Genomic DNA, 27,940 nt, shown 5'->3' on the forward strand with positions numbered 1-27,940 from the left:
GCGCCCGCCCGCAGCCCTGCCCCTGGACACCGGATAAGGCCCAGCGCACAGACCCCGGCTGGACGGCATGGACCACGGCGCAGTCCCCCCGCTCGTCGCCCTGCTGCTGGCCGTCTGCAGCCTCAGCCCCACAAGTAGGTGTCCAGGGACCCGGGTGGGGAGACTCACCCCAGCGCACCGCTGGGCCCCCAGCGTTCCAGGCTCCGCTCCTGCGTCCTGAAATCATGCCCGCGGGGCTGTCCTGGGGAGTCTGGCAGCCCCTGGCAGGTGCCGGCCACTGGCCAGCCGGCTCGGCCTGGCGGGAAGAAGGGCTTTTAGCGCTAAAACGGCCAGCAGGGATGGAGTGTTTGCCTGCATCCCCGCCCGCAGCGTCTCTCCGGTTTCTCCCCCGGAAGCCCGGTCCGGGTGCTGCGCGGCCCTCGGAGAATTCCTGTCCTTCCCGGGCCCTGGGTTTCCCGACGACGAGGGGTGTTGGGGAGGCGGCCTGCGGGCGCTGGGCTCAGCTCACGCTGTGCTGTCGGGAGACGGCCGTCTGGCCCCTGAGCCAAGTGGGGACGCGACACAACTTCCCCTCGGTGGAGAAGCCAGGCGTGCGGCGAGGGCTGGTGGGCTGGGGGCCGCTGCTTCGTGATTGTTGCTGTTTTATGATAAGCTTTAAATTCCCCTCCCTCGCCTTCCCCTGGGCCTCTCTGAGGGCCTCCCAGGACCCCTCTGAATGTCAGACAGCAGCACCCCACTCTGTCCTTCCCAAGAGGGGTGCAGGCTCAGAGTAGGGGTCCCATGGAGCCTTCTCAGCCTGGAAGGCTCTTCCAGAGGTTCCTGGAGTCTGTTGCCTTCTGAAACCCAGCAGATGAGGAGCTGCGAGGAGCTGGGGACTCGGCACCCCTCATCCTTCGCTTTGCGGGCCTCGCTGTGCCCTGCCCCTCGTCCACCTAAGCCCAGGACAGCCCTGTGGACAGCCCTGCCACTCGGGTGCATCTGGAGGATGCGGATGAAAGGGGGTAGAGCAGCAGTGCTGACCACCCCCCATCTACACACACACACACACACATGCACGCACGCACCCCCACACACGCACTCACGCACGCACGCACGCAGGCACACACAAAGCATCTGAAAGTTCCTAAACCTTGGTCTCGAGAGCTCTTACCACTGCCTCCCTACAGACAGGAAACTGAGTCTCAGGAGGAGGGACCCAGCGGGGATTTGACCCCAGGCCCGTGGCCCCCAACCACGTGTGGGCCGGCAAGCCCTCTCCTGAAAGCCCAGGGGCAGCCCGCAAGATGGCTGCCCCGGCAGCCCACCCTCCAGGAGGGGAGCTGGAGGCCCGAGCGCCAAGGTCACGGCTCAGGCGGGCTCCTCCGAGCCCCTTTCTCCCGCCTCCCTCGCGTGTTGACACGAGCTGACTCGCTCTCCTTGCTATCATCAGGAACCTTCCAAGCAGACGTTTAGAGTCTGGTTTTATAGGCTCCGAGGCAGCGTGTGTTGGCAAAAATTAACAACAGGGGTGGGGTAGCCGTTGTCGGTTTCTGCGGGTGAGTGTTCCCACTGGGCTGATTTCAAGTTACCGACTCACCAGACTCAGAGTTGGGGCTGCACAGCCGCCCACCCTTATCAAGCGTCCCCAGCAGACAGGTACAGCGAGGGAGACAGCCTGGGGCCGGGAGGACAATAAAGCGGAGGACAATAATGAGGAAGTCGTGAGCCTGATAGCCGTTACCTTTAAGTATAGATACAATTTGTTTGATTGTGCATTTTCATTTTTTTGAAGATTTATTTATTTATGCATACAAGAACTGGGGTACAGGCCAGAGGTGCAGGGGGGTGAGAGGATTCACCAGAGAGAGCGGGGAGCAGAACAGGCAGATCTACTGAAATCCACTGCTGAGGGGAGCAGTGGGGAGACAGGAGAGGTCTGCTGTGCCATGTGGGTAGCTCCCTGGTCGGCTGGGGATCGAACTCGTGCTATGGTGGCTGGCGATAGCTTGATAGTGCTGTCTTTAACCCCTGCACCACCAGGGAGGCCCCTGTGCATTTTAATTTTTAATTAAAATTTTATTTTTTAATAATGTAATTTTTTTAAAGATTTATTTATTTATTTATGCAAGCACTGGGTATAGTCAGAAGTGCAGGAGGATGAGAGAATTCACCAGAGCCAGAGCAGGGAACAAAACGGGCAGACTAACGAAACACCCTGCTGAGGGGAGCAGCGGGCGGCAGGAGAGGACTGGGCGCCATGTGGGACCCCCGCTGGTGGCCGGGGATGGAACCGGCGCTGCAGAGGCTGCACAGCCCGCGCTCAACCACTGCGCCACCAGGGAGGCCCTTTAATAATGTAATTTTTAATAACAGCGGTGTTGATCAGCCAGTTAGGGAAGCTCCTGAAAATTGATCCACGTGCTCCTGGGCATGGGAACAGGCACACTGGCCACCACGGGGCTCAAGGGCACGCCAAGACACCCAACCCAGCTCATTCACAGCCTGGGACACTGAGGCCCAAGGAGGGCAGGTGGAGGCCTGCTCCAAGGCGTGGAACCTAGATCTTCACTCCAGGGCGGGGATCCAGGCACCTTCGTTCAAACTGGAGGGCATGGAAATGGGTCCCAAAACAGGTCCCTGCATGGCCCTCGCGTTCTGGAACAGGTTGGCAGACTCTCTCAAGACTCTGCCTTAGGCCTAGTGCTGCCCTGCAACTCAACCTTCAGACGTCAACCCTGTGGCACTGCTTGCCCAGCTCTCTCAAGATGTGGGTCTGTGGGTCCTGGAAAAAAAAACCCAGCCACCACAAACCACCCGTGTCCACCCCGAGTGTCCACCAGCCCCATTCAATGACTCATTACGCAGGGGGATGCTAGGCAGCAAGAAAAAGGCAGATGTGTGTCTATCCTGCTTGGACAGGCGTCTGGGGCATACCCAAGCAACGTGGTGCCCTTTCTGTAGGAGAAATACCCTCACGACGTGCACAGAAAATCCCGAAGGATGGAACCAACAGGTGGAGATTTTTTAAAGATTTTTTAGAGATTTTTTTTAAAGAGCAATTTAACCACATATTTGCTCCCGTCCCCGCCTCCAAGAAAGCAGGTCAGAAAGGGACAATCCTCCCAGCTCCTTGGTATGGTGGCTCGGTAACATGCTGGAAGACCGTCCACTGGTTTTTGGCTACTTTCTTTGGGTAATTGTAACGCAGGTGGATCTGCATTTGGGAGTCTTGTGTCCCTTACTTAGGTGCCAGAAGGTTTCGGTGAGGTCGTGTAGACTCCATAACCATCTCATTGTGGTTCTGGAATATTCTCTCCTTGAAATGCACCATCATTTGCCTCCTGGATCCCCTGTGCTTGACTATTTAGGTTGCTTCTCTGTTACATTATAACACCGGCTCTGTGCTTGCTTTTGGTACAGGAACCTTTCCCTGCATTTTGGGTTATTTCATTAGGATAGAGCCCCAGAAACGGGGGTGTGTGGCCCCCATTGGGAGTTGGGATTACAGAGCCTCTTAAGTGTGGAGGGGTAGACCGTGGGGTAGACGCTAGACCGTGGGCAGAGGTGCGACCTGGAGCCCCTGAGCCACCCGTGAAGGGGGCTGGGACTGAAGACGGGGCTAGAGACCTGACAGGCCACAGGCACCCACGTCCTGGGGGCTGCCCTCTGGGACAGCTGCCCATTTGCCAACAGAAAAAAAGAGCAGGAAGCAGGGCTGTATGAGCCAGGTGAGTGCCAGACCCTGGGGACAGCGGCAACGTGGCTGCTAAAAGACGCGCCCCCCCCCCCAGCCAGGCAGTGATGATGGACCCGGAGGGACACTAAGCGGCACATGGGTCAGCACCAGGCTCTCTGAGGACAGTCCTGGCCGGCTCATTCGAGGCCTGAGGGGGATCTGGGGATCTGGGAGAGAGGTAGGGCGCCCCTTCCTGGGTGAGCCCCAGGTGTCCAGGTGCAGGAGGCAGCTTTTGTCTACACCCAGTAGATAGATGGGGAAGTCAAGGCTCAGGACAAATGCCAGGTCCACATGTCAACCCCAGGCTGTCTACCTCCAAACCCAGCTCCTCTCCCCTGCGCCTGGTGGCCGGGGAGAGGAGCCTTCTAGAGCCGACCGCCCTGGCCCAGCCACATCTTCCAGCTCCAGCCCAGGCTTGGGCATCAGCCCTGGAGGCTGAAGGGCACCTTCATCCAGGCCCAAGTGGACTTCAGTGCCTGTGGCAGGGCTGGGGGTGGAGACGATAGACACGACATCTATTTAGCACTGACTGTATGCCAGGCACTGCTCTGGGCCTGTGTATGACCCTGGGACTGATCCTTCTAAAGCCCAATAAAGTGATAATCCTGTCACCCCATTTTATAGCCAAGGAGACGGGGGCACAGACAGGTGAAGGGAGGAGCAGGGAGCTCGAGCTTTGGACCCAGCCACTGCACTGCCCTGCCACAGGGGAGATGGTGAGGCCTCCCTGCGGCCAGATCGTCTCACTTCGGGTAGTGGGTCCCCTCCCTGCACCTAAGGTGCTCCCCGAGGACCCTGTCCTAAGCTCAGAAGCCTCATCAGCGCCCTGCCCTCTCAGGTGGAACCTCAGGCCCCAGTGGAGCTTGGATATGTCCTAACCATCCTACTCTCCCCCTGCCGAGTGACCGTGGGGGAACTGAGCCCCAGAATGGTGAGGGACTTGATGCAGGGCATCCAGCAAGTTGAAGCCAGACCTGACAAACCAACTCCACCAAGGTCTACTCATGCCTGCTCTGGGTCATGGGGACATGGGGTCTAGACTGTCTCCATCCTGGAAAGTTAACTGACTGCTGGGAGTGCAGACACAGGCGAATTAGAGGACATCCAGGCACCATGCCCCTGAGAAGCAAAGGATGGGTTCTGATGGGAAGGTTTTCAAACTAGGGTTTTGAAGGATGGATACAAGTTGGTCAGGTGGTCAAATAAAGGAAGACCACGGGGTAAGACACGGCAGAGCAGGGGGCCAGGTGTGTTTGGAGGACAAGGTCACATCTCCCCACTGATGGCGTAAATGTTGTGACCCTGGTGGCCAGTCCCTGAGCAGCCCTCTGTCCCGAGAGCCTACTTAGCCGCGTGTGTCATGTATGGACACTCGCCAACTCCGGGAGTGAGCATCATGCCCATTTTAGAGAGAGTAACACTGAGGCATACAAAGGCAGCTGGAGGAGGCAGAAGTAGACTCTGAACGCCTAGCATCTGCCAGGTTCCTGTAATCATAACCCCATTCTGGCCTGTGGCATGTGGACTTGACCCTGCAGCCACTGGGGAGCCTTGGGCAAAGCTGAAGCAAGACATGGGGTGGAGGTGGAAGGGTCAGGTTGGAACCTGGGGCAGCCGCTGGCCCATAATTGAAGCCTGGGAGGAGCAAAGGGTGGCCAGGTGGCTGGGGGAGAGGAGGCCGCCCCTTCAGCAGAAAGGACCCTTTTGAAGAGGACCTGCCCTGGCAGCTACTGTGTCCACAACACTAGCTGGGCACCTGCACTTTACCCGGGTTACACCTCAAACCGACAGCCTGCCCGGCGGGGGCTGGGTGCTAGCCGGAGGGCCTGGGTCTGAGTCCAGACCCTGCCGCTCAATAGCTGGGTCACCCGGAGCAAATTCCGGCTGCGCCCTCAGCTTCAGTTTCCCTGTGTCATCCTGTAGTCGGGACATTGCCCGCCTCTTGGGGCTGCTGAGAGGCACAAAGGCATGAACGTGTGTGAAGCCCCAGGAAGTGCGATGAAACATCTCCTGTGATGGCTGCTGTTTTGCCAAGGGGGAAACTGAGGCTCAGAGATGTTAGGCTTTTGCTGAAGATGATCGGCTTTAATGAGCTGGCATTGGGATTTGACCCTTGCTGTCTGACTCCAGACTTGCTTTCCTTGACCATTCTCCGCGGTGGTGTCCCACGTGCTAGTGCGGCTGTTCGGAAGGTTCTGGAGGTGACTGTGGTCCTGGTGGGGGAGGAGGAGGAGGCAGGGGACAGAGGTGGCTCTGGGGTCTCCTGCAGGTCCTCCAGGCCCCCGCGGCACCTCCTCCAGCCGTCCCTGGAGGCCTGGCGTTCCCTTGGTGCAGGGATTGTTTTCAGCTCTGTCTGGGCCCGCCTCCGGCTCCGGGAGACAGCCCGGGCGTCACACTCCCTCCGGTCTCCCCATTCTCGTCTGCGGGGTGGGGGCGCCAGGATTCGAAAAGGCCCCAAAATAAATGGACCTCTTATCTGATCTCCCAGCCTGGCCTGTTATCTGATCATTACATAATGGCCAGGCCTGTGGCCTCTCCCGCTGACGGCATGGAGGAGGTGGCCCAGGCGGCCCCGGCAATCCGGGAGGAACTGGGGTTCCTGGAAGTCTGGGGAGGGAGGCAGGGAAAGTCCAAGGGGAGGAGAAAGGCACTAATCTGCCCACCAGACCCTGGGTCGTGTGGGGAGAGGAGGGTCCGAGGCCCCGCCTGGTCAGCCTTGCACAGTGTGGCTGGCACAGCCCTCCCTGCTGGGCCTCAGTCTCCCCATCTGTATAGGAGGGGTTTGGACTAGGGAACAGCCAAGAAGTCTGTGTTCACTGATAGGGAAGGGAGAGGGTGGGGAGGGAGAGGGGCTTGGTGGTACAGCGGGAGACGGTGCCAGCCCTTGAGTCGATTGTGGGAGGGAGTCGGCTGGCTGAGACACCAGTGCCCCCCCGGCACAGGTCCCTCACCTGCAAGCTGCCCGTCCCCCGCTGCCCCCGACCCCACCCCACAGTCCCCCTGTGACTGAAGTCAATCAGATAATTGAGGTAACAAGACCTGCCGCGTGTGCCCTGTCTTGGCCTCTTTGGGTCGAGGGGGTTCTGCTTTTATTATAGTCTCTTTGCAGAGGAGGAGACTGAGGCCCAATGGTGAAACCTTCACCAAAGCCACATAGGAAGTGTCAGGCCTGAGATTCAAACCCAGACCATTCTGGCTCCACAGGCCACAGTGCCCAGGGCAGGGCCCGGCGAGGACTGCAAGGCCTGGCCCCCGTGGAGGCCGCGCATCCTGTCCCCAGGATATCTGTCCCCAGATGCCACTGGTGGATGGCGCTGCCGTGGCCGAGACGGCCATCTTATGTCCTTCCCTGACCTCCGGGGGTCCTGTGTCCAGCGGGGCCGTGGGAGGGGGGCGGAGGCCGGCTGCGCCCAGGGTTCGGAAGCCTCCTTGCCCGCCCCTGTGAGCTGGCGTCGGCTGGACGTGTGGCCGGACCCTCCGCGCCCAACTTTGATCTCCAAGAAAACAGGAAGTGAGCGCGACAAGATGGAGACACAAACTTCCAAACAGTCTCCCCTCCTCTGTCCTCCTTCCCTCCGCTGCCCCCCCACCCCCTTTCCCGGCACATTCCTTAGGACGAGGTGTAGGGGCCTCATTTCCTCTTCCTCCTCTGCTGGGTCAGGGTGAAATTCCATTCCCTTCCCTCAGGACCAAGTTTCCGGACGGGCAGCGCGGAGGAGGCTCCGCGGCCTCCAGGCTGGGCCTCCTTCCCTCTTGTCTGTCCCCCCGGGCCATGAGACTCTCAACCCCATTGGACCATCCCTTTGGGCTTCCTTGAGTCACAGGAGGGGAAGTTTGACCTCACTGTCTTGCCTGCCTTGGGAGTGAACCAGCCTGAAGGCCTGGGTTCCAGCGGCCCCGCTGTGCCGTCAGGGTTGTCAGAGGTGGCACGTAAAAGTACAAACCCATGGATTAAATTTCAATTTCAGATGAACGACAAAAACTTTTTTAGTATAAGTATGTCCTGTACGATATTTGGGGTGCACTTATACCTCAACAGTTACTCATTGCTTATGCTTATGTACTCAAATTTAACCCAGTCTCCTACTTTATCCGTGAACCCCTCACCTGGTAACATCTCAGGTCAGAGACTTTTCCCCTCTGAGCCTTAGTTTCTTCATCTGAAAAGTGGAAATAGTGACATCCACCTCGCAGGGCAGCTGTGAAGATGCAGTAAAGCCCTCAGCCGGTGCCAAGCACCCAGTAGGCATTCCGAAAGTGGGACTGGTTGTCACACCTGAGTCTTACCTGGCTCTCCCTCCCACTGTGCTTACCCCACAGATCTTGCAGAAACAGTCCACTGTGACCTACAGCCTGTGGACCCCAAGGGGGGCAAGGTGACATACTTCACCAGCGAAGTTTCCAAGGGCTGTGTGACTTCGGCCCCCAATGCTACCCTGGAAGTCCATGTCCTCTTCCTGGAGTTCCCGAGGGTAAGTGTCCATGCCAGTGTCAGGTGTGTACCCGGAGGCAAGCCAGCGCCAGTGGAATGAGGGGAGCCCTCTTGGCGGGGCTCACACAGGGCCTAGAGGGGAGCGTTTCTAGGGGCAGTGTGGGGGTGCCGCTACAGGCCTGGTGGGAAGGGCTGACCGAGTGGACAAGAGCCCTGATGACGGTGGGAGGGCCTGGCAAGCTGCCCCGCACCCCCTTTGGCTTTGGGAACGTGCTCCCCTCCCTGGAACCCAAACCTCGCTCCCTGGAGTGGCCCCACCTGATACCCGCGACAAGCCAGGCAGCTCCTTGGAGGCTGGAAGCCAGCGACGCCAGCCTCCCCAGAGGACCTTCCTGATTTTTGTCTAAGTTTGTGTAAGTTCCTCTAACAATAAAAACAACACAGCGATTGAGCTCACCATAGGCTAAGCACTGGCCCGGGCCTACCACGTGCCAGGAAGTGAGTTCAACACCTCACACGCAGCCCACCTCCCGAGGGCCCATCTCGCGGGGTCTGTTAGCCCGCTTTACAGAGGAGGACACTGAGGCAGGCTTAGAGAGGTGAAGCGACACGCCCCAGGCTGGAGCCACACGTAGGGAAGCAGAGCCGGACTGTCCCGGCTCCCGGCGGTCTCCAGGCTCGGCAGTGCGGGGCCTGGGCTGGCGGCCATCTCTGGCCGTGCTGCCTCGGGATCTGATAGCGACACTGCGGTGCGAGCCCAGGGTGAACGTGTGGCCAGCCTGCGCCCGAATGCCCTGCCTTTGTGCGATGATAAGATGGTGCCCAGACCACCAATATCGGGGGGCCTGCCCCCCACCGCCCTGCCTGCCACCAGGACTGTGGGCCTTGATAACCCCCAAACCGCAGATAGCGCCCACACATATCGTGCGGCTCTCAGAGCCATTGTAGTTTTTTCAAGGTTGGTAATCATATGGAAAATAAGATTGCCCGTGTCCATTCATTTTGTTTGTTCTGATGCCCGGATCCCTCGGTGACTGGGTGACTGGGGTCCCCCCAGTCTAGTCACTCAACTTCAGCCAGAGTCAGAGCAATGCCCCCTACCACGTGCCCAGGTCTATGACAGTCTGAGGTGTAGGCAGCCAGGCAGGATCCACATGATGGGTGCATCCTTGGGGAGCACAGGGGAGGGGTACCCAGCTGCTGTGGGATAAGGGCTTCCTGGAGGGAGCAACAGCAGAAAGGACAGTCTGGAACTCACTGGGTTATGGAGGTGGTGGGGAAGCAGAGGGTAGGGACACGCAGGGGCAGGGAAGTGGGTGGCGTTGGGGTGAGCAGGTGGCAGTTGCTGACTGTTCACTTGGGGCCTGGGCTGGGGACGTGGAAAGGCCCTGGCCATAGTGGGCAGCCTGGCCTTATGCTGTGTAACTCATGTCATCCCAGAGCTCGTGACGACAGATGAGAACTCAGTCCAGGCGGGATCTGCTTTTCATTCAGGAGCCGGGCTGCAAGCGCCAGGGCTGCGGGAGGTGTTTGAGGGGGTGGTGGAGAGAGCTGGGTTCCGGGAGACCTGGGCTCAGCCCTGGACCTGTCCCTGGCCAGCACCTCACAGAGTTCCTGCCGTGCAGAGGGGGCTTCTGCCCACTCTCCAGTAGACACCTATTTCTTAGGCCAGGACTTTCCAAAAAGCCATGAAGTATGAGAATCTGGCCCAGGGCTTGGCCTACGCTGGGTAACGGTCAGGGGAATCTGTGCAAGAATAAAGGGATGAACGACCTTCTCGGTGACCTTGACCCAGGGGTTAAGAACGTGGGTTCTGGAGTCGGTCTTTGACCTGGACGCTGGCTTCCAAGTCCAGGCTTTCCCAAGAGAAACACGTGAGGTCAGTACCAACCTCACGAGGAGGCCGCGGGGGTCCAGGGGACGGGCAGGCGAGATGCCGCCGGTGCCAGGAGCTGCTCTCGCTCGTGCTTGGCCTCGCAGGGCCGTGGCTCAGCGCGAGCGTCCTGGCTCCATGGCCTGCAGTGCGACAACACCTTCCCGTCCCTCCGCTGCTTGGACCCGCAGAGGTCATCCTGCCAGGTAGCCGGGCAGATGCCGCGAACACATTCCCAAAGAGGGCAACTGACAGCCAGTACCTGTGGGGAGCCTCCCCTCTGGTCCCGGGGTTCCCTGCCCAAGGGCTGCGCCCATGATCCCACCAGACCCCACTTCCGGGACACGGAGGGACCCGTGGTTTCCCGGGGAGGGACGTCCTCCCCAGACAGCCCCTAGAACAGTCTGACATCCCCCTCACCAGTCCTCACCAGCTGTCTGCTCTGTGCCCAGCCTGTGTTGGCATTGGTGGTGCAGAGAGAAAACAGACCTGGCACTGAGTATGGAGTTGGCAATGGTGGGGGCGCGGGAGAATACGGGGTTCCCCCAGGAAGCCCTGAAGTTGGAAGAAAAGGGCCAGAAAAGGGAGGCTCCCAGCATCTAGCCAGACAGACGCTGGGGGCAATCCAGGCAGGGGCCCTGCACGAGCCAAGGCCTGGGGCGAGGAACCCCAGCCAGCGGCAGCAACGGGGGCGGGTGGCGGGTTCTCGCACCGGATCCTCCCCGACCTAGGGCCACCTTCAAACTCTGGCCTGGAGAACCAGCTTCCCCTTCCTTCCCAGCATGGCGCCTGAATCCTCGGGTTTCCTGTGGGTGGGCAGAAGAGGAGCGACGGCACCCACGAGCCGGGGTTGAGGGCGTGTGCGCACGCGTGCTTGTGTGGGTGTTGGGAGGTTTGCAGCTTTGCACACGGGCCGGGGGGCCAGGGGCAGGGGCTCTGTCTCTCTGGTCCCCGAAGAGCAGGCCGGAGCCTGGATTCCGGGAGGGGGCCTGGGGTCACATCCTGACCTGCGGAGACAGGAAACCAGCCCGGGCCTGGTGTCTCAGCAGTTCCCGGCAGGCGACGGCACCAATCTGCTGTCCTCCAGCAGGCAGACCAGAGCTGGGGCAGCCACTGATTCACCCCACTTCTGGGCAATTTCGGGGAATCGAAGGCACCCCACCCACCCCAAGCAGACGGAACTCACCAGCTCGGGCACTGACTCACTGGCCGGGAGCGGCCCTGGGTTCCCCAGATCATTCTGGGGGTGGTGAGGGCTGCGGAAGGCGGTGCCAGCCCTCAGACCTGGGCTAGGGGCGCCTGCCTGGGGCCCACAGTGAGTGGCCCCTCCCTGCTCCCCTTCCAGCTCGTCCCTCCCCGGGATGAGGAACCTGCTGGGCCAAAGAGACAGGCCCATGGGCACCTGCCCCGCCCTGGGTCTCCAGCACTCAGCCTTCCCTGCCCAAGCGGCCAGGCTCCTCCAGGGCTGGGCAGGGCCCTTCCTTGTCCTGCCCTCTAGAGGGGGCACGTAGGCTCTAGTAGGCGCCCAGAGCCCCGAGGGCAGGCAAGGAGAACAGGGGCATGGCAGGACTTGAGTGCCCGGGGCCGGGTTGTCGTCATTCGTGTATGCGGGGAGAAGGCGTGTGGGCTGTATTTGTATTTGTATTTTACCCCAGGCCTTGCAAATACTAGGGAAAGCCTGGCTCTCTCACTGCTGGGCCCGCCGTGTCCCGCACTGGGCCAGTCCAGGAATGAGTATCAATGGGTGGACGGATGGACAGAGGGGCGGGTGAGGGGGAGAAAGAGGGAAAGGAGCAAGGAAGGGAAGACAGAAAGAGAGAGGGCAGGAGCGGGCAGGAGGGGGCAGGAGGGGGCAGAATATACCTGTTTATAAGCGCTGGCTGATCGCCCGCCCCAGGACTTACTGGTGTCACTTGCGGCTCCTCTCCGTTGTCCGGGGGGTTCATTTGCTCCCTGCCAGGCGCCCGGGGACAGAGCTGTACCTTCTCCATGTCCCTTCCCAAGCACAGAGGCCTCAGGCTGGCCCGGCGCTGGCCTCCTCATTGAATTAGGGAGGGGGGATGGCGTGGGCTCACCTGGGGCTTTGGCTGGGGAAAGCAGCATGTCTCTCTAGAAACCCACTCTGCGGCTTCCTGGGGAGGCCACGACCCCCCCAGTGCCAAACACTGGGACCTCTGGGGGGCAGGAGGGGACCCAGGGTTCACAAGATACGAGGACATCACTGGGTCCAGCTCCTCCCCCACAGAGGGCAGACGGAGGCCCCGCGAGGGCAGGCCACAGCAAGGTGCAGCTAACCGCTCCCCAACCTCACGCCAGCCCCCGACCCCAGCCCCAAGCCAGGGCCCTCCTCTGGGCGGGCAGAGAGAACGGGAGGTAAGAAGCAGTCCCAGGCCAGGGCCCGGACTCTGTGGGCAGAATGCATTGAACCCACCCAAGGCTGAAGTGGGCGTACCGCTCAGCCCATTCTCCAGGCCAGGAAACTGAGGCCCAGAGCGGGGCAGTGACCGCCCAGGGTCACAGGCTAACCACCCACCCCACCCGCCTTTGAACTCAGGTCAGTCTGGCTGGGCCCCGCCCCCACCGCCCTGCCCGTGTGTCCCCACCGAGTGCCCCCGTGGACAGAGGGGCGGCTGGCTCCGATCTGGCCGCCTCCCGCCTGGCCCTAGGAGGGCGGGGGCTGCAGGCAGCCCCAAGGCTCCACTCCTAGAAGAATTGCTGGAAGCCGTTTTCTATAAGTGGCCACTAGTGCTTAGGACCTCCTCACCGAAATCCCCTTCCCGCCACCCGCCGCCGCAACAATGGCATCTGTGGGACACTGGCACAAAAATAGAAACTCCGTCTCCCACCCACCCGCTCAGGGAGGGGCCGGGCAGGCCCAGGCTGCTCAGGTGGCAGAGCAGGGTCAGGGGCGGGTGGCCCAGCGACCTCAGACATCCCAGGGATCCCAGGATGCCACTCAGAAGCCTGGTTGCTGGGGGCTGGGGGGCCAGGCAGGCGTGTTTTGCCTCTGGGCTCCGGGCTGGGAGGGCCGGGGATGCCGGGTGCGCGTGAGTGACCGTGCCGATGAGTCAGGGCCGGGCAGGCTTGGGGAGGTTTGTTGTGGAAACCCTGACAGCGTTTTCTGGTAACCAGCTGGCCTCTGGTAGGCCCCAAGACCAGGATCAGAGAGCCCAGCTTTCCAGGCTCCCTGAGTTTCCACACAGCTCACTTGCTGTGTGGTTCTGGCCTCTAACCACCCCTCTTTGGGCCTCAGCCCCTGTGTAGCCCCCAGCTCCATGGGGGGAGACTTGGTGACGACTGAGTGGTGAGTTTGGCGGGCGAGCTTTGGAACAAATGACCCCAAATCTCCTCACCCCCAGCCCGACTTCCCATCTGCCTTTTAACTTCCTTTTTCCAGAGCCCACTTAGTATTGGTCCCCAGCCCTGCCTTACACCCTTGCACAGATGGGGAAACCGAGGCACAGATCAACAGGGACAGGAACAGGCAGCAGCAGGAACAGGTGTAACAAGACTCTTTCCTCCCAGCTCCAGGCCTCTGCTCCCAGCTGCTCTCTGTCACCTGCGGTGCTCCCAGCCCGTGGGAGTCCTCCCGGGACAGCGGCTCTCCCCATGGCCTCTCCAAGCCACCAGATTCATCTACTCGCTGAGTGTGGGTCGCTGAGCTCACGCCTCTGGGTTGGGCAGTGGTGAACCCAGGGGTGGGCTGAAGAGCAGCAGGGCCCCCTAAGCAGGCCCCCTCCCTGAGTCTCAGCTGCTTTGGGGGAGACTTGCACTGGGCCAGGCACTGATTGGCTTGAGCCATGGGAAATGGCTGCTCGTTCAGTTGTTGTTTTTAAACAGCTTTATGGCGATAACACTGGCCCATTTCAAGGGTCCAGCCGAGTGTTTCAGTGTGTGCACAGTTGTGCAATCATGTTCTGTTGCTCAAGCTGGTGGCACACGACCAGGGAGGCTCCGTACTCAAAGATTCTGGGGGTCAGCGGTGCCCAGCCTCCCCCACCCCACCGCGGGTGGCACAGTTACTCACACCCTTCAGCCCCCTTTTTTCAAATAGCCATCACCGCGCTGGGACAAAGCGTCCACCCGCCCTTGGTTTTGTCCTTATCTTACCGAAACTTGACATGAAATGCAGCATTTAATTTTCCAAGTGTCTAGAATGCATCCTTTTTTTTTTCATATTGCTGAAACAAGATATTTTGAAAACCACAAACTGCAAACCCATTAGAAAAAGTCAGTTAATCAAAAATGTGAACTTACACAAGCACAAGTTTAAAACACATCTTATTCTGCTATAAATTAGCATAAAAATAACTATTCAAAAATAAGCAAATTAATAGCTCGCTAAAATGAATAAAAATGGTGACACATTGAAACTGTAATCCTCTTTTATTTGCTCTCTTTTGTTTTAAAGAGCAAAATGACAAAGAGTGATTACGGTCTAATTATCCAGTAACGGAAATATTTCTGGGCAGATTTTTCCAGCAGCTACAAAACTCTCTCTCTGGCTCTGTGACCTCCGTTGGGGAAAAGGCCAGGAGATAATTAAAAGTGAAATCCAAAAACTTTCCACTGATGTCTTCGTCTTGAAATATGGGCCTCCTTTTTGATAACTTTGAGGAGCTTTGGTGTTGGGGGGGTGTCAGCTTTTGGTCTCTGTGGCGACCGCCAGCCTTCAGAGCAGCTGGGGCTGCATTTCCGTGTTTCTGTCTCTGGCCGCGCGCGTGTGCGGGCGGCGGGTCCTGTCTGGGTTTCACCTGTTCGCGTGCAGAGAACGCAGAGGCTCTGTCTGCACAGAGTTTCTTTCAATATGAGGCTTTGCCTTATGGATACAGCAGGGCAGTGTTGGCGTAGCGAGTGCAGGCCCGCCTGGGCCACATCCTAGCTCCGCATTCCTCAGGCTCCCCTTAGGGGGACCCCAAAGGGTAGCAGGGGAGGGAACAGAGTGTGAAGAGTCCACACCCAGAGGCGAGGGTGAGGTTGATGCACAAGCCTGGCTGAATCCAGTCCTCACTGCCTCTTTCTTCCCTTCTGTCCAGCGGGAGACTTGCATTCGAGAACATTCCATGATATCGTCTTGTCATTGACTTTGGAAGAAGGCACAGGACATAGATTCAAAAATATTAAAGTGTTTTATTTAATAAATATGAAGTTTAGAGGAAAAGGGCACAGACGTCCCCTCTCTGCCTTGTAAACAGTCCCCTCTCACCTGTAAACAGTCATGTTCTCTCTGTAGGGGAGAACCTGCCCCCTCAGGGTTGTCGCGAGGGTAAAATATCAAGCTCAGCGCCATCCTGGCAAGAGCTCAGCACAGGGCCAGGCGCCAGTTGGGTTGACCATACAAGCACAATATGTGTCAGATATTATTGTTGTTTGGTTGTGAAACATTCTAAGTGCACACACCGTGAGAGATTTCAAGTTTTAACGCATCAAGGCCCTCTTAAGACAAATGAGTTCAGCTTCGCGTTCATATAGATAGCAAAGGGCTGGCGTCATAGCAACCAATGGCACTTTAGCACTTTATTTTTTTTTTAAGATTTATTTATCTGTGCATACAAGAGCTGGGGTACAGGCCAGAGGTGCAGGGGGTGAGAGGATTCACCAGAGACAGAGTGGGGAGCAGAACAGGCAGATCTACTGAAATACACTGCTGAGGGGAGCAGCAGGGAGACAGGAGAGGTCTGCTGCGCCATGTGGGTAGCTCCCTGGCCGGGGATTGAACTCATGTTGCAGTGGCTGCGGGACAGTTTCATAGTGCTACAACTTAACCCCTTGCGCCACCAGAGAGGCCCCCACTTTAGCATGTTAGTAAGGGCAGCGGGAACACTGCAAGCGCGGAGGGCTGGTACCTCAGCGCTATGGGATGCAGGGCGCAGGGCGCTCCTGGAGCCACACACACGCTCAGCCCACGGGGACTCCGTGGAAAGGCCTGCGTGGACTGCTCAGGCTCTGGCTTTTTTTCCATCTCTGGATTTTTCTGGGATGAATGCCCTCCATTCACTCAGTTACTGTTTCCCAATTCCCCCTGAGGCCATGTGCTCTGCTGGGTCTGGGGAGCCAGGGGGCGGTCACTGAGTCCTCACTACTGATTTGGGTGGCACCACTTCCCCCGACCCTGCGGCTTCAACAGAGCCCTCCACCAAGAAGTCCCCCTGGTGCCTGCGCCAGTCTGAATGGCGTGTGTGCTCCCTGTCTCCCCCCAGGATGTGTTGGAGCTGAACCTGACCCTGGAGACAGCCCAGCAAGAGGGAACCCAGCCCCGAGAGGTGCTTCTGGTCCTCGTCCTAAGCAAGACCGTCTTCCTGCACCTGCAGGCCCCCGGGATCCCGCTCTACCTGGCCTCGGTGAGTCATCTCCCACCTGCAGCCACCGGGGCAGGCCCCTGCTGCCCACATCTCTGGCTCCGTATCTCCCGCCCCCAAGGGCCCAGCTTTTCTTTCTCACGTGGGCATTATACTCCAGGGTCCCTCCTGGACCCCACGAGGCCCCACTAGAGGGAACCCAAAGGGCAGCAGTGCTTGGGGTAAAGAGCCCACACCCAGACGTGGGAGTCAGGCTGATTCGCAACCCTGGCCGACTGCAGACCTCACGCATGGCCTCCGTCTTCCCAAATGTCCAGTGGGAGAACTGGACTCGGAGGACAGTCCATAAAATAGTCTTGTCACTGGCTTTGGAAGAACTTACAAGACAAAATTTGAAAAATATTTAAGTACAGAGGACAAGGGTCAGGCGGAAACCTAGCGACATAGGTATTCACGTGTGTGACAGCTGGGGGTGGATTAGGAGAGACACGCTTCGGTCTTTACACTGTTGGATTCGCAAGGCTGGCTCTAACAGGGGCTAAGAGTGGAGAACATGATTTGTAAAAAACTCACGTTTTAAGTGTCAGGCACAGTCACCAGAGCGAGGAGATCAGTGTTGGGGACCCACGGCAAGGAGCAAGCGGCGGTGGGTGGAACGTGTGCACTGCCCCCACGCCCCCGTGGACGGCCTGGAGGGTGCCCCAGGTGTGAGCAGCTGCCGTTGACAGCCCAGACAGCGGAGGCTGGAGGGGAGAGAGCTAGGTAGGGAAGAGCCGGGATAGCAAGGCAGAGAGACACAGAAAGAAAAATGGGACCCAAAAGAAAGCGGGCCTCTGTGGGAGAGACACGGCCACTCAGGGAGGCCACAGGGACAGCCACCAGGGGACAGGAGGCAGGGGATCTGGGCCGTGCAGACAGGCCCCAGGCCAGGGCTAGCAGGGACAGACCCAGGACAGACCAGCGGCAGGGAAGGCACAGACAGAAATGACCAGCATGAAAGCCTGCTGCGGGGAGAGGCTAAGGCCAACCAGGAGGCCTGACCCACGGGCTCTTGCCTTGGCGCTCAGGGTGGGGGCATCAAATTCTCATGGCTCCTCCTGCCCCTCAGCTCTTCCCCCCTTTCCTCTTCCGGCCCTCCTGCCCAATCTGAGCCTGCCGAGGCCCTGAGTGACACAACGAACATGAAACCCACACGCCGGCTGGGACAGAAGGTCAGGGCAGCCACAGCACAGGCCTGGGCTGCACCCTCCTTCCTGGGCTAATACCTGGGGTGGGTGGGGGGCATTATCAGAGCTGCAAAAGGCCACAACTCTGCTTCCAGAGCAGCGGCCTCTAGGGGTCACAGCCTGGTTGGGGGCGTTGCCCAGCGCCAGGCCAATGACAGAGGCCTGACCCTTTAATCTCTGCTACATCCGCATTTTACAGATGATGACCCTGAGAGTCAGGCTGGGTACAGCACCCCCATCCCCAACCTTACCCCCAGCTCTAAACCACTGTCCCAGCCCTTCCTTCATGGGCTGGCTTTCTCCCAGGGCTCACCACTCTGCTGTCTCTCTTTTTTTTTTTTAATAATAAATTTTATTTTTATATTCCCCATACAATTGCAACCCCCTTATTTTGACCCCAATCCCTCCCCTCCCGACCCCCCACCCCCCATAGAGTGTCTCTGGTTCATAGTTTTTTGTTGATTTTGATTTTCACTTTCTTATAGTTATTCATTTTCCTGGTCCCTTATTTAAGTTTTCTAGATTCCTGCTATGAGTGAGACCACCCGGTATTTTTCTTTTTCTTTCTGGCTTATTTCGCTGAGCATGATCCCTTCCAGCGCCATCCATGTTGCTACAAATTGCATGAGTTTTTTTTTTTGATTGCTGAGTAATATTCCATGGTGTATATGTACCACATCTTCTTGATCCAGTCATCTATTTTTGGGCATTTGGCTTGTTTCCAAAGCTTAGCTATTGTAAACAGTGCTGCTATAAACATAGGGGTGCAGGTGCTCTTTGGAATGGATGTTTCTGTGTCCTTTGGGTAAATACCTAGGAGTGGAATTGCTGGATCCTATGGAAGCTCTATGTTCAGTAGGTCCAGAAATCTCCACACTCTGCTGTCTCTTTTAAGTCCAGCTCCATTCTAGTGGACTGTCCACCACAGCCACATTCAGGCAATCCTGCTATTCCTGGTGCTTCAGAGCAATGCCCCTGAATTTGGAGGTAGAATGCAAAGGAACTTGAAGTCCACAACCCCAAGAGCTTCTGCTGATCCCTTGGGCTTCAACAGAACACCTCCACCAGGAAGTCCTCCTTGCTTCCTTCCCCAAGTCCAACTGGGTCTCTCCTAGGCTTGGGGAGGGGAAGCTGTGAGGTGCTGGAGCCACGCAGGTTCCCATCCCTGTCAACCCAGGGGACTTATCTTGCTCCTTTGTCGCTTACTAAATGATATCCACTGTCTTCCATTGTTTCAAGTAACTTGATGTGTGGCTAGTGGACTGAAAGATGCCCCAGTGCAGGGTCCATCTGGTTTGTCATTCATTCATCCATTCATTCATTCATTCATTCACGTAGTCATCCATTTCTTCTTTCCATCCCATGTGCAGTGAGGGCCTGCCATGTGTCAGATGTCAGGGTGAAGCCAACATGTCAGAATCCCAGCACCTACTATGTGTCAAGCAAAGCAGACCTTGTCTCATAGACCCTCACAGTGTGGGGGAGTCACATGACGTCGTCAATGTGGCTTGAATGAATGGGATTGGTGCAGGGGTGGGTGATGTCTGCACAGGTGGATGAGCGTGGGTGAGTGTGTATCCAGCCCCTCCCCCGGCGTGGCAGGAGAGGGGGCAGACCTGGTTCTGGGGGGCCTGGCTCTGAGTTGCCTTTAGGTTCACCAGCCTCAGTATTCTCAGCCCTGGCTTCTTCCTCTCAGCCAACTGGCTGCCTCCCCAGTGACCTCTGGCCTGGGACAGAAGGGACTGGGGCCCAAGGAGAATGTCCTGAGCCTCCATATGTCTCCCCAGAACCCCAAATTGGTCATCTTCCAAGATCCATCAAGCATCAACATCACAGAGCTCCCGCCCTTAACCAGCAAGAGCGAGTTCCTCCACTGGGCGGCTTCCAGGGGGCCTGTCGTTTCTGTGGCTGAACTGAATGACCCCCGCATCATCCTCATCCATCTGGATCAAGGTCAGCCTCTCCTGCTCAGGACCCAGCTCTGGAGCAATCTGAATTCCTCTGTCCCACACCACTCAGATGGGGACACTGGGGCTCCCAGGGGGAGCACACACAGCAGCCAGTGCTCTGCTGGGAGAGCATTACCCAGTGCTAGGTGGGCCAAGTAAAACTGACCCAGGAAAACAGCACTTTTATATCATTTACTGTGCACCTACTATGTGCCAAGCCCCATGTTAGGCACTTGGCAACTCTGGGGGACAGGCCTGACCCTACCCTCGGGAGCTGTTGCTGGTGCAGAGGTGGCAAGTATGCATGCAGATAAGACATGACCTCACTCTGGTGGTGGCAAGTGCTGGAAGGAGGCTGAAAGTGAGGGGCTGTGTGGGTGGTGCTGCACCCTTAACGTGCCCCAGGGCGCCTCCCTGGTGTTAACCCTGTGTTGAGGCATTAAGAATCGGGGTGGGGTGGTGGGCAACCCAGCCCTCTGATGGCCCTTGGCTTGCTGACTGTGGGTGACTGTGGGGCTCGGGGTCAGGAGCAGCTGCTCGGGAGCGCGCTGAGTGTGCTTGTCTCCACAGCCCAGGGCTCGCCGTCTGCCTGCACCCCAGAACTTCTCGCGGACATGGGCCACACGCTCCAATGGCAGCCGCGCTCCGGGCCGTTGGTCCAGGGCTGCCGCTTGGAAGGTGTGGCCGGCCACAAGGAGGCACATATCCTGAGGGTCCTACCCGGCCCCGAGGGCAGGTAACGTTGCCCGCCGCCACATGACCCAGTCCCCTGTTAAGCACAACCCCCCTACCCCGTCTGAGCCCCGCCCCTGGCCTAGAAAGAGAACGGTCTCCCCCATCTGGCTCGGTGCCCCGCCACATCCCCACGCCCATCCCAAGGACCCATGTCCCACCCCGAAAGGACTTGGTCAGGCCTGGTCCTGGTCCTCCCGGCGTTACCACGCGCACTGACATGGCGGTCTGTGCCCCGCCCGCAGCCCCCCTCGCAGGCCCAGGACGGTGACCGTGAAGGTGGAGCTGAGCTGCGCTTCTGGTGACCCCAGCTCCGCTGTGCTCATCCTGCAGGGGCCACGCTATGTGTCCTGGCTCATCGACGCCAACCACAACATGCAAATCTGGGTGAGTCTTGCTGAGACCCAGACAGCCCAGGGCAAGCCAACCCAAGCCTTCCCAAGAACTCAACTTGGTCAGCACCCCATCCTGAACATGACAATCCTTCCACCCCACCCTCTCCCTCTGGGCACCACCTAATCTTCCCTCACAACACCTACATGGCACCTCCTCCAGGAAGCCTTCTAGGAACTCCTAGGAAGGCCCCTAACACAGCCCATAGGGTCAGAGAAGGTTCCTGGCGAGATGAACCCCGAGTTGAGTTGAAGGACAAATCGGAGCCAGTTGCTGAAGGGAAGGACTGCCTAGGAAGCAGCAGGAAGCAGCAGGAGGAGGCCTGGCAGGCCCCCTGCTGGCCTGTGGTGACTCCTGACTGCTTTTTCCCTGTCTCTAGACTACTGGTGAATACTCCTTCAAGATCTTTCCAGAGAAGAACATCCTTGGCTTTGTGCTCCCAGACACCCCCCAAGGCCTGCTGGGGGAGGCCCGGAAGCTCAACGCCAGCGTGGTGGCGTCCTTCGTGGAGCTCCCTATGGCCAGTGCCATCTCACTGCAGGCCCACAGCTGCGGTGAGTGCCCAGCCCCCTTCCCTGGCCCCCCCTGGTGTCGCCGGCCACACCTGGCAGCGAGAACTGCCTGGCTGCTGTGGGAACCCCTGGGAGCTCCATTTGCCTCACCTGCAACTTGGGGACAAGAGAGTAGCTCGCTGCCGAGGCACTCAGACTGTCCGCCTGGCCCCCTCTGCCACCCCACAGGCGGCGCACTGGCCACCTCACCCACCCCGGTCCAGACTACCCCTCCCAGGGAGACCTGTGACCAGAAGCTGCTTCTGTCCCTCATCCAGCCCAGGTGCTCTGACGACGCCATGACTCTGGAACTCAATAAATATTTCATCATGGTAAGGGAGACTCCCGTCCGCCTGACATGGCGGCTGCTTCCTCCTCTGACCCAGCAATCATGGAGGCAGAACCCAGGCTGGGGGACAAACTACAGCCCTCTGCAGGCCCGTTGCCCCACCTGGAGGAGGGTTGAGAATGGCTCCTACCACGTGGTGGGTCCAGGTACCGTCTGACCCAGAGCCGGACGGGGCTCCCAAGTGCTCAGGCAGTGGATCCCCAGTGTCCTCACTGTTGACCCTAAATGTGCTGGTGGAAGAACAACGATATTTGTGAGAAAATAATCCAGGCTTTAAAAACATGTGGAAAAATTAGAAAAGAGGAAAATCTCAGTTTCTCCACCTGTAGACACTGGCTCCCAACACGCTAGTGTGTTTCTTTGGGTACGGCTTGCACGGTGTGGTTGTATGCGGCACGCTAGTCAGCTCCTGCTCCACTCGCAGCGTGGTTCTGGAACCTGGACAGGTGTGCTTGGGATCGTGTTGAATTAGCACACAGGGCCCATCCTAGGTTCACCCCAGGTGAACCCTCCCTGGCTCCACATTCAGGTTGCTTCCCATTCTGTTATAAAGATGCAGAAAATGTGATCGTTCATGAACAGTTTCTGCACAAAGCATTATTTTCATAGAACAGAGAGTCCTATTTAAGTGAGGTTACTGGGTCAGAATGACCGAACATTCTGGAAGCTTTGATCCATGCTGCCAATCCACTGTCCAAAAGATGACTCTAATTTTCACTGCTGATTTATGGGAGCACTTTGATTCCCATCCCCCCACCCCCTGCAGACTCTTGTTTTTGTTTTAGGAAGACTTTGCCAGTGTGGGAGGTGGAATGCCTGTTCCATTCTTGCAATTTATACTCCGGTGATTAGGAGTGTGGGCGTGGCTCTGGCTCCAAGTGACTGTTAAGAACGCAAGGCTCTTGATCTCTGTGGCTTGGTATTTTTCTTCATGATTTTTAATCCATTTTTTAAAATTTTTGCATAAAGACAAAAATGTTTACTTTGTCGCTCGTTCTTATTGAAATCATTTCTCCTGGTGGGTTAGAATTCTTTACATTTTGCCTACAGTCGTTTTTAACTTTTTGGACGTCTGAAAATATTGGGCCATCCCAACTGCCTATCTCCCCCCTTTGTAATTTCTCCTGGTCTTTCTGAGGCAGGAGATCTCTCTCCAGAGTCTTGACAAAGCTTTCATGTTCTCAGGAATTTTCAGAATGGCATTTAACCCTGTGGCTAAGTCCATGTGGAAGTTTTGGGTGTGGGGGTAGAGGGACCTCTATGAAGCCCCACCCCCTCTGCGGCCCATCTCTCTTCACCTTCTGCCTGTGCCTGGCCCAGCACTTGTCAGGGAGGTGGAACAGGTGGGGTAGTGAGTGGCGATGGTCTGCATTACTGCTGTCCAGTCCCACTGCTGTCACCCATCTTTGGAACATTACAGTGCAGGTAAAAAGAGTGTGCTGGATCTATAAATATAGACACAGAAAGATATGTATGTATTATTCAGTGAGAAAACTAAGCCATGGCATGAAGGCTAGTAATCATGATACCATTCGATAAAATACAAAAAAAAGGAAAGACAAATTCACACATTTCTCTGAATACATATGTCTGTATAGAAAACAAAGAAAAGGGCCTGAAAAGATTATTGCAATCAGTGTACTGCCCTCCTGTCCACTTGTAAGATGTGGTCAGTGTGTAGAGTTTGAATACCAGACCCTCAAGTCACTGGGGATTTACCCAGAACCCTTTTTATTTGGTGGATCGATGTCTCCTAAAGTGACCTGGGCAGCTTGTGGTGGGGGTAGGGGTGGAGGGAGGCAGCCATGGTCAGGGATGGCATTCTAGAGGAGTGAGTCAGCTGGATTCAAGTAGGACTTCTGACCACCCACTCAACTCTGAAGATTCTGAGGTTCTCTGATTGTGAATATCACTGAAAAACTCTAAAATTTGATTCTTCTAAGACAGGAGATAGCAAACTGTGGCCCTTTGCCAGTTTTTGTAAATAAAGTTTTATTGGCACACAACCACACCTTTTCATTTACACATTGACTATTGCTGCTCTGGGGCTGGGATGACCAAGACCACATCGCCCTCAAAGCCTAATATACTCACCATCCTACTCTTTGATGGAAGATCCCCAGGCCCAGGTCCAAAAGTCTATGGTTCTGAGATTGGATTATGGGGCTGCATGCCCTTGGGACTGAGTGATGATTGTATCTAGAACTTGGATGAGATTAATAGTTTCGGATTTATTTTCACATATGATAGAAGAAAAACAGTAAGTAGCAAATCAAACTCTTCTTGCTTAGGACAAAGCTAAGTACAAAAATGAGTCATATTCAGAAAACGTGTTGAATCTTGAATGGTATAGGAGAACAAGATCACAGAAACAGGTAGAGGAACAGATGAAATGACTGATTCAGGACTCCTGGGGTAGGGGCTGTCCTCAGTGCTGGAGTAACGGCGCCTCCTGATAGTGCCTCCCCCCCGGCCTAGACCCTCAGGTGTACCATCAGCAGCCTGACCTTCTCAGACCCCAACTGCCAGGCTGAGGACAGAGACGGTCAGCTCGTCCTGCACAGCACCTACTCCAACTGTGGCATGCAAGGGACGGAAAACATGGTCAGCAATGAGGTGAGAACCGGGTGGGGAGAGGTACTCACGCACCTGAGATGGCCCCCACTCCAGGTGGGGCACCCCCTCCAGGTGCTGCCTTGATTGGCCAGGCTGTGGGGTGGAGGGCGCGTGGGGCTCAGTAGGAAGACAAACTTAGCCAGTGATTGGCTCAGACCCCCATCCGTAAACCCGGGGTGCTGGGGGAAGCTCCGCAGTCCTTTCTGGCTCTGACCAGCTCCTTGACTTTGCCCCTGCAGGTGATCGTCCACCTCCTGACAAGCCCGTCACCGCAGCGGGTGAGATGGATGACACTGTGCTGACCACCTGGTCCAGGGTTCTGGGGCCCCTTCCTGGCCTGGGCGGGAACAGCCCTCAGGAAACTCACACTCTGATCCTGGCCACCCTCGTGGCTCCTGCATGCCTCAGTCTCCCCTTCTGTACAATGGGGGCAGGACAGAAAGGGTTCTGTTCTCAGCCTTCCTTTCAGGACAGAGGGTTCTGGCACACACCAGTTGTGGCCCTGGGCAAATCACTTAGGCTTCCCGGGCCCCAAGATCATGCCCATAAGTAGTGACATAAGAAAGGAGCTCCCGCCCCCAGTGGGGCTGCTTACGAGCAGTCACTGAGATGACACATGGAAGGCACTTCCCACAGGCCTGGGCCACAGTGAGTTCTGATAAGTATTAGTTGGTTTATTTTCTAAAGGTGCAGATGAGGGTGAGGCTCTGGGTACACCTGGCCATGACGTCTGCCCCCACCCCGCCCCGCCCCGACCTTCCTGGCCGGGACCTCCCAGACCGACCAGCTCTCCCTCCCTCCCCCACAGAAAAAGGTGCACTGCATCACCTTGGAGCACGTCTCCTTCCAGCTGGGCCTCTACCTCAGTCCGCACTTCCTGCAGACGTCCCACACCATCGAGCTGGGCCAGCAGGGCTTTGTGCAGGTATGGCCCTCACTTTCACCCTGACTGCTGGGGCACCTCAGAGCCTTTCTTCCCCGCATCGGTACAGAGATGAGAATTTCACTTTTCCAAGAGAGGGGGGAGCCAGCATGGGGCAGGGAGGTGTGGAGAGAAAGGCCAAGCTGAGACTGGACGGTCACCTCCTCATTTATTCCAGGCAGGCCCCGCAAGCCTGTCCCCGCACCCCCAGGGCCCGGCGGCAGTAACTCTAGAATGGACCAAGTTTATTTCTCGAGCCAGGTAGGGTCCAGGGTTGAGAAGAACTGACCGCGCCTCGCCCACCTTACCTCCCCTGCAGGTGAGCATGTCCTCACCGCTCCCTGAGCTCGTGCTCCACCTGGACAGCTGCCAGCTAGACTTGGGGCCCGAGGCAGACAAAGTCGAACTCATCCAGAACCAGGCGGCCAAGGGCAGCTGTGTGAACCTGCTGTCCCCCAGCCCTGAGGGTGACCTGCGCTTCAGCTTCCTCCTCCGCGGCTACATGGTGCCCACACCCACGACGGGCACCCTCAGCTGCGTCATAGCCCTGCGTCACAGGGACGGGTCTCTGGTGAGTGGGGCCTGGGACAGACCCAGCTTCAAGGGTGGCTTATGAGTCTGGGATTTCCAAGGAAGGACATGACAGCCCAGGAAGTGGCGGGACCAGGGGTGAGGGGAAAACCAGTCAGGTGTGTGGCTTCTGGCTCCCAGGGGCACGCCATCTGCCACTCTGTAGCCTCCCTTTGGCTCCGCTGTGCTTGGACATTGGCTGGATATGCATCTGCAACCATCCTGCAGCCCATCTGCGGCCCATCTCTGCATTACTGCCAGCCACCCACCACCTCACCCTCATCCACCACCACCCCTCCATCCACCCTCCATCCATCCAGTCATCTTCATCCACCTGCCACCCAGTCTCCCATCTGCCCAATCTCTGTCCACCACGCCACCCCATTCTCCATCTATCCATGAAGTAGAATCTCCAGTGTAATCTCAATGAACCGGAGAGCTCAAGAAAGCGTTCTAAGACAGAGGATACAGTATTCTGATTTTCTGCATTTACCGGCCGTGACACTTCACCATGCCGGGGCTCCCGTCCTGAGGCCTGGACACATCTGGTCCTCCCAGGCCCATGCACGCAGAAGGTGCTGCAGGATTAAACCTCTCCCCGGTGGTTTGGCCCTCGAGAAGCCACCGGGGCCACTCCTGAGCGGGCCTCTCCCTCAGCCGCAGTGGGCCTGAGCCTCCGGGCCAAGCTGGCTCTAAGGTGTTCCCAAGGGTGATGGGTACAGTGCAGAGAACCCCTACAGTCCTCAGGGGAGGAGCCATGGAACTCAGGTGACATTCCAGTAACAGCCGTAGACTGTCCGCCCGACACCCTGCCATAGCCCGGACCTCCCGGGATTTGCTCAAAGGCTCCCAGCTACAAAGTATTAGAGTGACTTTAAAGCCACGGTCCCAGGGCAGCAGTGACAGGCCAGGGCCACAAGCCGGGGGGGACACCCGGAAGCCTCCTTGTAGGCGGTGCCACACACAGCTCTCCCTTCCTCCCCAGGACACCCAGAGGACTGCCTCCATGCGCCTGAACATCGTTAGCCCCGGCATGCCTGGTAAGCTCTCTGGGTCTCTTGAGGCGCCAGGGGCTGGATGGGTGGGGCCGAGGCCAAGCTGCCCCGGGAGGGGGGGGCAGTAGGCCTTCCCAGCGGCCCCTTCGCCGCGAGCGCCTGCGGGACGGGATGCCGCACTTCGGGCACCTCCATCCCCACGGCTGCAGGTTGACCCTGTCGGGGGCTTGGGGCCTCCAGACCAGACCTGAACGGGCGGAAGTCACCTTGAGAGTGGTGCTGGCCTCTCCTTAAGGTCCCTGACTCTGGGCGCAGAAGTGGGGGCACCTGCCCGGTGGCCGCCTCCCCAGGGCCAGGGCGTCCCGTGACCGGGAGAGCAGGGCTGAGAAGCCCACTGCAGAGGGGCACGCAGAGGGCCAGGGGAGGCGGCCCGCCCGCAGTGTGAAAGGAACGAGCCTTGGCAAAACCCAAGGGCAGAGCTGGAGAGCCCTCGGAGGCGCCTGGCTCCCTAGCAGGGTTCGGGGCTCAGAGGCGCAGGGGGCTGAGGTCACACGGGGAGGCGGGCGGGCTCCGGACCCGGCGCCCCCACTCTGCCTACACGACGCCCTCCCTCCTCCCTGAAAACGCGCCCTCCGCCTCGGGAGGACGGCTTGGGCCTCTGGGCAGACGCGAGAGCGACCACAGCTAGTGCCAGCCGCGGGCACGGAAAACCAGTGTACCAGCTCCGAGAAGCCAGAATCGGTGGCTGAGCTGGGCCTGGTGCCCAGCCTGTGCCCGGCCGGCCGGCAGGGCAGGGGGCCAGGGAGGAGGCAGGGGCTGATCCAGGCCGCGCTCCGCTTGCTTGCACAGGCAAGACCCTGGTCCTGCCTGCCGTGCTGGGCATCACCTTCGGCGCCTTCCTCATCGGGGCCCTGCTCACCGCTGCGCTCTGGTGCATCTACTCGCACACGCGTGAGTATCCCCGGCCACCCCAGTGAGTGCTCAGGACCGCTGCACCACCACCACCACCTGGGGGAGCCCAGCCCAGCCTCTGGGGGAGCGGGGAGCCCGAGTCGGGGCCCTGACCTCCGCCCCTGCCCCCAGGTCCCCCTGGCAAGCGGGAGCCCGTGGTGGCGGTGGCTGCCCCGGCCTCCTCCGAGAGCAGCAGCACCAACCACAGCATCGGCAGCACCCAGAGCACCCCCTGCTCCACCAGCAGCATGGCGTAGCACGGGCCCAGAGCCCCGGGGGCCGCCCAGCCAGCCCTCACCCGCCAGGAGACTGAGCGACCACCCGCTGGGGACCACGGCTCATGAACTCACCCCAGGGTCCAAGCCCC

General features: G+C 58.3%; 1 protein-coding gene across 1 annotated transcript; it reads left to right on the forward strand.

Annotated features, from left to right (window-relative positions):
* Positions 1-52: 52 nt before the first annotated feature.
* Positions 53-27,922, forward strand: ENG (endoglin). Its single transcript, XM_084236308.1, has 15 exons — positions 53-134; positions 8,036-8,187; positions 16,221-16,361; positions 19,333-19,498; positions 20,065-20,230; positions 20,484-20,613; positions 20,999-21,173; positions 21,360-21,502; positions 23,998-24,135; positions 24,375-24,413; positions 24,944-25,060; positions 25,377-25,628; positions 26,613-26,667; positions 27,472-27,573; positions 27,706-27,922. Exons 1-15 carry the CDS (start codon positions 68-70, stop codon positions 27,828-27,830), a joined length of 1,968 nt encoding a protein of 655 aa, XP_084092434.1. The 5' UTR covers positions 53-67; the 3' UTR covers positions 27,831-27,922.
* Positions 27,923-27,940: the final 18 nt, after the last annotated feature.

This window comes from Talpa europaea (genome assembly GCF_964194135.1).
Source record: "Talpa europaea genome assembly, chromosome: 7".
NCBI classification, from domain to species: domain Eukaryota; kingdom Metazoa; phylum Chordata; class Mammalia; order Eulipotyphla; family Talpidae; genus Talpa; species Talpa europaea.